Genomic DNA, 11,140 nt, shown 5'->3' with positions numbered 1-11,140 from the left:
GTGCACTCTTAAAAATAGCATGGCATGGATGGTTCCACGAAGACCCTTGAACATTCATGGAACCTTTCAAATGAAGAAAAGGTTCATTAGTGGAAAAATGTTTCTTTAGATTTTTAAAATGTTCTTCAAAATGGTTCTTTTAGGAACTGTTCACTGATACCCCTTTTCCACCAGCATGAACCGGGTGCTAGTTTAGAGCCAGCGCTATTGCCGGTTCGGAGTTCGTTCAACTGGACAGCCTTCTAAGAACCAGTTTGCCTTTCCATGGGCTAGAGAGCCACCACAGAGCCAGGTCTTACGTCACTGAATACGTCTCATCTTTCCCAGTAACACTAGCGTGGCAGCGCCAAACACAACAGGCAGATTTTTGGTTTCTTGGGTACAGGGATAAAGGTGGAGCATTTGAAGCAGGAGGGGACTTCACAGCTCCAGTGATCTGTTGAAGATCAGTGTGAAGAAGGATGACAGCTGGACAGCACAGGCTTTAAGGCAGGCTGGAGAGACACCGTCTGAGCCTTTGACTTTCCTTATATTCTGCGTACATCATCTCCACAGATCTTAAGTGCAGGCTGAGAAGCAATAGGGGGGAGCGAGGTGTTGATGGCTGTGTTGTGAGTAGGGCTGCATGATTAATCGAATGCAATTGTCATGCACATCTTGTCAGTAAACCCGGTTCTTTAGTAAATCTCCATCACGTGCTTTCAGGTGGAGCAGCATTTACTACACAGAGCCATAGTTCACTGAACAAGCTACGCAAAATCGTGTTCATAATCGCAGACGATATAATCGCGAAATCGTTCTGCGATTATGATGATTATTTGCCTAGCTTGTCAGTGAATACGGCTCTGTGTAGTAAATGCTGCTCCACCTGAAAGCAAGTGAAAATACCACATTTAATAACGTTTTACTCCAAACTCACTTCATAACGTCAGTCGAGTGTTTGAAGTAAATCCTTCTGTGAGATGATGTGGCTTCTTACACAGAATAAGGCACGCAACATATTTCATAGTATTCTAAGCAGTGATAAAGGATATGCCGATTAGCATTGCATTATTATATATTTTATTATAATAAACATTATAAAAAGACAAACTCAGATAAACCATATATTGTTGTAGTCGTGTGTTTATTAGTCATGTTGAATCAATGAAAGCAGTTAAATCTTCTGTTTATTCAGGATTTCCTGGGTTTCTTCTGCGGGGTGTATTTGGAGTTTCCATGCAAGAGCGCCCTCTGGCCTTCGGATGGAGATTTACTACTGATCACAGAACCATGCTTTACTGAAAGATACGCATGACAATTGCATCTTCTGCCTAATCGCGATTTATCGCCTTTCCGATTTAATTTTGATTAATCGTGCAGCCCTAGTTGTGAGACAGGAAAACTTATCAGCCGATGTCGATATTTGAAAAATGGCAGATATCGGCTGATATATGGGCCTTGGCGATATATCGGTTGGCCACTAGTCCTTAGCCTGGCTGTAACCCTGCTTTCTAAAATTATATTCCCCTGACCTTTTCTCTGCCATCTCTCTCTTTCTATAGTCATTCTGCTAATGCCCATCTTGTGCACTGTGCTCTTTCTCCTCCCCCATTATGAGTGGACACGCCCCTTACTGCTGATTGGCCAAAAGTGTGTTTTGGTGCTCAGTCCGATCCACTTTTCAACAGCGTTTTTCAAAAATTGCTTACTGCACCTTTAACCAAAAATCCATTGTGAAAAAAGCCTCAGTGACGATGGAACCAGAAGTGCTAAAATGCTAACTCGCTTCCAGGTTTTGGCCTACAATAATACTCGTACTCGTACTGCTAATCAAAAGTTTGGACACACCTGACTGAATTTATAACTTTTATAATCTTTTAAACTTTTCAATCTAAAACTTTTGGAAGCAAATATAAAATGTGTATTCATAAAAAAATAGTGAAAGAAAGCCCTTTTGAAATCTTTCTTATAATTAAACTCTTTTTCACAGAGATGATACGCCTCATGTGCCCGATGAGCAGTTGGGAGTCGAACCTGTCCTGCGTATAATCAGCAATCTCACCCACATCATAAAATCCACTTTTCCTAGTATGTGTTTTATATGGCCTACTAACTACTAGTTTGTTTTGTTTGTCTATGAAATTCATTGCACATTTCTTATGTCTTTAGACACCAAGGTGTATTCTGCAATGGGAAATCATGACTACCATCCAAAGAACCAAATGCCCCCAGAAAAAAACAACATTTATGAACAAACCACAAACCTGTGGCATGACTGGCTACATGCTGTGTCAAAAGAAACCTTTAAAATAGGTATAAACTACAGCAGCTCATCATTAATACACTGACACAAAGACAATAAGGAAGAAGAAAGAAAAATGTTGGTTGAAGAAAAATATTACAGATTATACTACATTATAAAATAAATTTATTATATTATATAACTTTCATTGTTAATGTCTTTTACAGGTGGATATTACACAGAAAAGTTATTGAATCAAACTGGCTTCAGAGTTGTGGTCCTAAATACGAACCTCTATTACGATCAGAACAAACTCACAGAGAATATCAAAGACCCTGCAGACCAGTTGAGTTGGGCCGATAAAGTGCTTCAGGACGCAGCTAAAAATAATGAGAAGGTTAGTTGTATCTTGCAGCGAGGAAGCTAAACCAGTTTTGTCAGTTTATCCATATATGTGTGTCATTATTGCACATAAAGAGCCTTTGTTCTGTCTTACCCAGGTTTACATTATTGGCCACGTCCCTCCAGGGTTTTTTGAGAAGAAGCGAGATAAAGCCTGGTTCAGAAAAGAGTTTAATAAACGCTATATAGATCTCATACAGAAGCACAGCGCTGTTATACAGGGCCAGTTCTTCGGTCATCATCACACTGACAGCTTCCGCATGTTCTACAGCTCTAAAGGTACTTTCAATTGTGTTACTTATTGTGTCACATTTTGTGCATCTTTTGGAATTAGAATTACCCTTTAAATTATAAAACTGGGAAAAACTTAATTATTCATTAAACTTTCATTATTCATTAGAAGGGTTATTGTAGTCAACTTATTTTATTTCAGCTAGTTGTCAAGGCAACATTTAAACTTTTCATTTAGTAACTTGATGTATTGAACTAAAACTGAAATAAAATAATTATTGTAGTATAATAAAAAATGACAAAAATACACAACAATATTTCTCAAATTATTAAATAATAAATTATTTAAAATGAAAACAGAAAATATTAAAATAAAAACTATTTCAAAATATAAATAAATGCTATAGGATCTCAGAGATAATAAAATAACACTGAAGTGATTTATTTTAGCCATGTAATGTATTTCTCAAAGATTTACCACAATCTCAGAAAACAAGGTACAAAAGCTGTCACTGGGACAGTACACCTTTGTACCTAAATGGTGCATATTGGTAACTTAAAGGTTCATAATACTACCTAAAGTATAATAATAATAATAATAATGCATTATTTACATAGCGCCTTTTAGAGAACCCAAGGACGCTTTACATAAAGTTGATAGATAATGAACACAAATATATACAAATATATAGTCACATGATTAAGCAAATAGAGCAGACAGAGATCATATAATATATAAGATAAGTAACAAAAGCAAGCATGGAACTGGAAATTGAGACAGACAACCAATTAACAAAACATATTGTAAATAAGATTTAAATTTGAGATCAGTTTTAATGTGCCCCTATTATGGCATTTCCAATATTGCCTTTAATGCAGTGTGTAATGTAGCTGTATGTGAATGTAAACGATCTGCAAAGTTGTAAAGCTGAACGTGCACGATAAATAAAGTTATTGTCTCCCAAAATAAAGAATCGACTCTGAACAGCTGAAACGAGTCGTTAGTAATTCGAATCCCACTTCCGTGACGGCTACACGTCACGGGGTAACACATTTGCATAATGCACGCCTATGTTCTATGTTGGCCGGCCGCAAACAACTTGACCCCGCCCACAAACACGTCATTCTACTGACGACTGCTTCTCTAATCTCGGGGAGTTCAACGCGGGATTCACAAAACGCTTGCTGTATCAGTATCCTGTTTATTTGGACCAGCTGCTCCACTGAATCACAACCTGTAAGTATGATAAATAATAGATGTTTATATTTTCTATAGAGCGTTCAAAATACAGAACTATTGAAATAGGCGTATCGTTTCCGACACGCGCTGTACGCCGTAGACCAATCACAACAGACTAGGCCATCTGACCAATCAGAGCAGAGCAGGCTCACGGAAAGGAGGGGTTTAGAGAGACTGAATCTTTGAACTGCTTCAAATGAATCGTTTGAGAATCGCTGGAAAATGAGGTGATATTAAATGCATATTTTGAGAAAACTAAAGCGTTTTTTGACCTTGCATGCATATAATCCTATTGTAGGAGACTCCCAAAACAATATTAGGAACCGTAAAAATGGCATAATAGGGGCACATTAATGACTAAATAGGTTTAAAATTGCCACAATCAAGCTGCAAAACCATTTCACTAAATGCTCCTCTCCCACTGTAAGTTTACAATTGTGAAAAAATCATATTTTAGATTTATATAAAATGCAGTGAACAATAAAATATATTGTGAATATAAAATGAACGGAACTAAAAAAAAATAATAGTCGAATCCACACATACACTCTCATGTAACTACAGCGGTGACCATCATCGCAGCTTTGGCAGGAATCTCATCCTATCAGCACATCCCAGATGCTCAACCTTGGCTCCTCATGGTCTCATCAAAGTGCCTCTTTCCATCCAGGTAAAGCATAGACTCTGCAAATTACAACAATATTAAATTACAAGTAATACCATTAAAATATAATGTAACAATATTTGTAAAAAGCTGTATTCTGACCTCCATAGCTCTGTGGAACAATAGCTGGGATATCCTTCTCAACACGAAAAGTAAAGTGAAACACATTTGTGGTGCTGTGTTAAACACGTCATTCTACTGACGACTGCTTCTCTAATCTCGGGGAGTTCAACGCGGGATTCACAAAACGCTTGCTGTATCAGTATCCTGTTTATTTGGACCAGCTGCTCCACTGAATCACAACCTGTAAGTATGATAAATAATAGATGTTTATATTTTCTATAGAGCGTTCAAAATACAGAACTATTGAAATAGGCGTATCGTTTCCGACACGCGCTGTACGCCGTAGACCAATCACAACAGACTAGGCCATCTGACCAATCAGAGCAGAGCAGGCTCACGGAAAGGAGGGGTTTAGAGAGACTGAATCTTTGAACTGCTTCGAACGAATCGTTTGAGAATCGCTGGAAAATGAGGTGATATTAAATGCATATTTTGAGAAAACTAAAGCGTTTTTTGACCTTGCATGCATGTAATCCTATTGTAAGAGACTCCCAAAACAATAATAGGAACCGTTAAAATGGCATAATAGGGGCACTTTAAAGGTCTGGAGTGAAGAGACAGCATGGAGGTTTTGAGGAAGTTTGTTCCACAGCTTAGGAGCTGAAATGCTGAAAGTTTCGAGCCATCGATATTCCATAATTTAAGATCTAGTAGGCAAGACGTTAAACAGGAGGGAGGAAAAACAGAATTGGACTGTGCAGTAAAATAAATTTGCGTATCATCAGCGTAACTCTAGAATTTAAGACCATGGCGCCGAATGATCTGACCCAGAGGAAGCTTAAAGATAAAAAATAGAAGTGGACCAGGAACAGATCCTTGAGGCACTTCACGGGAAAAAGTGACAGAGCAAGATTTGTGTTTATCAATGCTAATGAACTGTTGTCTGTCTGAGATATAACTGTCCCACTGCAGGACAGTTCCTGTAATGCCAAAAGCAGTAGTGTTAATTTTGTCAGCTATTTTTAGTCTTAGTCCTGTGTCAAATGTACTTTTCAGTTATCATATTTAGTCAACTTTCTCCTGTTTTTGTTTAGTCAAGTTTTAGTCGACTAAATGTCTGAAATTAGTCAGATATGAGTTAGTACATTTTTACATTTCAGGTATTGCACTTTCACCAATAAGCACAAATCCTGTGGACTCATACACATGGTTTATTTTACCTAGTTTACTGATTTATTATAGGCTATTCAATATCAAAGACTTAGATATGCAGTCTCTGTCTACACAGACCACCGCCTCTGCTAGTGAGATGTGGTTTAGGCCTGAGACACACTGGACGATTTTTAAATCTTTACCGAATTTAAAACAATGGGAGACCACAGACATGAAGAGTTTCAACTGATTTTTAGCCTTATAATCCTCTGAAAGTGCACACTAGATGATTAGACCAGACCGTGAGACCACACACTTGTTGACTGTAATTGGAATGATTTCACAGTGATGAGATCTCACAGAGACTCGCGAAATCAAACGTGACGAGAAGAAAAACACATGGAGGACAATTGACATTGACAGCTGGCTCTCCTGGCGCACGTTCTGTTGTATAGTGAAAAACAAAATAGAAAAAAATAATGCTGGGTCGGTGCTTGAACGTATCACCTTACTATTTCCATAGTGATGCGACATGTAGGCACAACAGCGCTGTATGACAGATGTAGCCTATCACTTTTGTTTTATCTTTTCGTGTTTTATTCAAAATATTCACAAACTTGTTAACTATATCATGAACTATATGATATATTCTGATTGTCAAATATGTGTAAGTGAATGTGTTTGTCATTTAAAAAACTTTATAATGCTCATTCAGAGAATCGGATCTTTGGATTAACATCACGTAAATTCACCCATTTCTTCAGAAATACATAGAAGTCACCGCTGAACTAAGAGAAGAATAGGGTGAACTTTCTAGTTACCTACACAACCCTTGACGTCGGGCCTGGAACGAGTGTTCAGTAGAGCAAAGTTATTTCTAAGGGGCATATGAGTTTCACTGCACTGGGAGTAGGTAACATCACTAGCCTGAGGTGTGAGAATGCGAGTCACGTTATTGCATGGGGGCCGTTTGCCATTTATTAATATTAAAAACATTGCCTTACACAACTCGAGACAAGCAGCACTCACAAAATGCAGCCACACCAAAGAACACCACCAGGTTAGCCAAGCCCAGGGAGGTACAATCTACAAAACCATCCAGAAAAAAACGCTATATATACACTACGCCAGTATGCTAGTATACACATTAGTACCTAAAAGGCACAAAAGTGTACCTTTCAAAAAGGTACCTCCCCAGTGACAGCTTTTGTACCTTTTCAAAAGGTGCACATTTGTATCCTATTTATCCCTAAAAGGTGCATATTAGTACTTCAATGGTACATTTTAGTAACTAAATGGTGCACCTTACTTCCTTTTGAAAGGGTAACGCCCCAGTGATGTTTTTTTTTTCTTGAGAGTGAAGATGACTTTCACAAATTGTTTGTAAAATTGAAGCCGTTAATATCCCTTGACAGGATCTCCCATAAGTGCGATGTTCCTGACTCCAGGAGTGACGCCCTGGATAACAACATTACCTGGTGTCATAGATGGTGGAAATAATCCCGGAATTCGCATCTTTGAGTATGACACAAAAAACTTTTGATCAAGGTAAGATCCATCCACATGAAGAAATATATATTTATATCGCAAACTTTACACATATTTACACCAGCATTGTTTTAGTACCACTGAGGCCTATTATAGTTTTTGTTAATATTTTGATTTAGATTTTATTTTCTGTTTTCACTTTCATTTTAGTTAATGTTTTAGTAATTTTATTTTGTTTAAATTTTGTAATATACAGCTATACTGTTTTTATTATTTTTTATTTAGTTATTAGATTTAGTTATTTTACATCAAGTTAAACTAAATCAAATCAAATCAAAAATGAGAAATGGTGTCTCAACAATAAGCTAATTTTTTTAATATTTAATTTGATTTCAAATAACATTTTTATTGTTTTAGTTTTAATTAAAGCTGCAGCACGTAACTTTTGCCTCTCTATCGCCATCTATGTTTGAAACATAAAAATGCAAGATATTCACGGAGTTATTTTTTTTAACGCGGGTTGTGCTTTGGCACTGCTCCTGTAGGCAGATGAATCTGTGAGCACCACATCAGAGCAGATCTGTCACTGTACGTCCACATACTTCATACTTACATATCCAAAAAAAAAAAAATCAACAAGTAACTAAAAATATCTATAAACGCTTGCTCAGTCAGATTAGATCACACGGTATACTCTCTCTCATAGCTACCGGACGATAAAGTGAAATTTACCTCACTAAAATTAAATAAAATAGTAATAATAATAATAAAACAAATAATAAATTAATTAATAAACTTGATACCTATCTAAATAAAGCAAACAAGTGCTCTAATGATAGCTACCTATTGAGCCACTGAAATGTCTTGCCTGTTCAGCAGAAAAAAAGTCAGATCTTAGAGTTGTTCATTTACCTTCGTTTTAGCACAGGCTTTTGTCGCTTTCTTTTTTGACTGCAGACCCTCCACAGATTGAGGTTTCTTGGTTTTGAAACCGGTTCCCCAGATGTTAACAGGTATTACCATTTAGAACTTTACAGATTAAAGCAGCCATCTAGATGACAAGTTTAAATTCTAAGCAAGTACTGTAAGAACAAGCTACAAACGCTCCACACGCGACTTTTAATAGCCAGATCTTCGTTCTGTTTACGACGTGACGTAACTACACACAGAATGACATCGAACTGACGAATTATGTCAATTTCCCGCGAAATCGGACCTGACACCTCAAATTTGAAATTATTATAAGCTTACTGTTGCAAATCGGGGTTAAAAAATGTTAAAGTACATACTGCTGTAATAACCCTGATTTACACATTTCTTTTCTTGCTGCTTTGTGTTCCTGAAGGATATATTGGCCTACTATCTGAACCTGACATACGCAAATAAGGTGCATGAGCGCTGGAAGAAGGAGTACCGGCTGACGGAGGCGTTTCGTGTGCCGGATGCCTCTCCCGCCTCCATGCACCGCGTGATGGAGCGGATCACCAGCGACAAGTGTTATCTGCAGAAGTACTTTGAGTTTAACTCTGTGAATTATGACCTGACGGAGTGCCACGCTGACTGCCGCGTCGATCACGTGTGCGCGATGAGAGAAGTGGACTTTGAGGCCTATGAGAAGTGCGTGGTGAAGGAGGGAGGCTCGTCCACTGCTCCAGTGCTGTTTACTCTGCTGCTGTCACTGATGCTGAGCCTGCTGTGTTTGAGCTGATCACAGAACAGCAGCATTTCTGCAATATTGTCACGTGATCCCTCCAGACCGGTGCATGAGCGTCAGTGACGTTCTCACCAGTATTTAAAGTATTTAAACTTTTAATGTACCATTCATAAACTTGATCTTTCATGATTTCTTTATATTTATGTAACTGTCTCTTAGTTCAGCGCAAAATGAAAATGTTTTTTGGGGGGTCCCGAACATTTTTCAAAACATCATCTTTTGTGTTCCACAGAAATTTGGAATGACATTAAGGTAAATAAAAAATTGCAACTGTCTTTTCTTCTTTATTGAGACATACTGTATATCTGAGTGAAATGACTTCTCTGCAATAACACTGCAGTATTACATTAAAGGGGTCATATGATGCGATTTTCACATTTTTTTTTGTGTTACAAGCTCTTGGTGCATAAAGAAGATCTGTAAAATTGCATTTCTATAAAGTTGGGCAGTTCCAACTTTGCAAGGACAGTCTGGCGCTTCTGACTCACAGCCTGTAAGTACGTTTTTTATATTTAAATACTTTGCCACTAAAGATTCAAACACGAGTTTTGAGCAGTGTAGAGTAGGTTTGTTGTTTGTCATTTCTCCGATCACAAATGCAGACATGGTTTTATGTTTACGCAGCGTGATACGCAACGCGTAAAAAGACAGTACAAGTCATTATAATCAGTAATTATGTCCCCACTTGATGCAACAAATGCCTCGTTTATAATGGGTTTTATTGGTTTTGTCTCGTCCTGCTGGGACACGTCATCACAGTATGGTGAGGGGCGTAACATTTCCGTCACACGCTTGAGGCATTCGGCCAATCACAACGCACTGGATAGCTGGCCAATCAGAGCACACCTCGCTTTTTCAGACCGATGAGCTTTGTAAAAATCGATGCGTTTCAGAAAGGCGGGGCATAGAGGAGCAACAATACTGTACATTATATGGAAAATAATGTGTTTTTTGAACCTTAAACCGCATAAACACATTGCATTACACCAAATACACAAAATAATGTTCTTTTTAGCAACGTCATATGACCCCTTTAAAAATTTGAATTGCATCTCACAACTGTATTTTTTCTGCCACAGAATAAAAAATTAAAAAGTTAATCACGATTTTTTTTTATCTCAAAATTGCGAGACTTTGAGATTAAAAGGGTAATTGCGACTTTTCATTTCACAAATCTGACTTTCACAATTCTGAGTTTATATATTTCAGAATTCTGACTTTATCTTAATTTTGAGATGAAAAGTTGCATGTAATGTTTTTTTTAACCCCGTCAGAAACAAGATTTTTTTTTTTTTAAATTTTGCATGAAAGACTGTCAAAAGTGGTTTGATTCATCTTCATGATGATAAATTATACACTCCTGCAATTTATATATAAATGCATTTATCAACATGATGTTAAGTTTTTTCCACACTACATAATGTCAACGCCACTGTTGTAGAGTCCAGCAGTAATTAGGGTATCCAGCGGTAGGAACACTCACTATGACCAACAATACAGTACAGTAGCCATCTAAAGTTGCAAATTAATGGAAACTTTTTGTCAATACCAGCCAAGAGAACTATGAGTTTTAGCAAACCCCAATGTGTTTATTACTGTTGTACTAATTCATATCATTAACAAAATGTTGTTTATCTTTTTAACATGTCGTAATTTCTCATTATTCAGTTTGTTACAGGGTTTTATAAATGACATGAATGTCTGCCTTCAATATGAATGCCCCATATGAGGATTTACACGTTTGACGCCATGTGATAAAGCAACAATAATCTGCCAAGATGCTTGAGATGAAATAAATGCTCAGTCTTTCTTGGCAAGTAGTCAAACTCATAGTCTCTGTACATTATCCGGTTATCTGTAAATGATGGCCGACGTCTGATGGACTGATAATCCTTATGATGCTCATAAATACCAAAAGTATAATAAATGTCAACATATTCAAAATCAAATCCAAAACCTGCA

At 37.3% G+C, this 11,140-nt stretch overlaps 1 protein-coding gene across 1 annotated transcript in view; it reads left to right on the top strand.

Annotated features, from left to right (window-relative positions):
* Positions 1-9,386, top strand: part of LOC107688972 (acid sphingomyelinase-like phosphodiesterase 3b) — a 13,562-nt gene extending 4,176 nt beyond the window's left edge. The window contains exons 3-8 of the mRNA XM_016486824.1: positions 1,973-2,070; positions 2,152-2,295; positions 2,452-2,621; positions 2,725-2,905; positions 7,392-7,514; positions 8,799-9,386. Coding sequence (XP_016342310.1) covers positions 1,973-2,070; positions 2,152-2,295; positions 2,452-2,621; positions 2,725-2,905; positions 7,392-7,514; positions 8,799-9,172 — 1,090 coding nt within the window. The 3' untranslated portion in view covers positions 9,173-9,386. The remainder of the gene's footprint in view (positions 1-1,972; positions 2,071-2,151; positions 2,296-2,451; positions 2,622-2,724; positions 2,906-7,391; positions 7,515-8,798) is intronic.
* Positions 9,387-11,140: the final 1,754 nt, after the last annotated feature.

This window comes from Sinocyclocheilus anshuiensis, unplaced genomic scaffold (genome assembly GCF_001515605.1).
Source record: "Sinocyclocheilus anshuiensis isolate Anshui unplaced genomic scaffold, SAMN03320099.WGS_v1.1 scaffold181, whole genome shotgun sequence".
NCBI classification, from domain to species: Eukaryota; Metazoa; Chordata; class Actinopteri; order Cypriniformes; family Cyprinidae; genus Sinocyclocheilus; species Sinocyclocheilus anshuiensis.
Note: the sequence above shows the minus strand (reverse complement) of the source record. Positions and strands in the feature narration are given on the sequence as shown.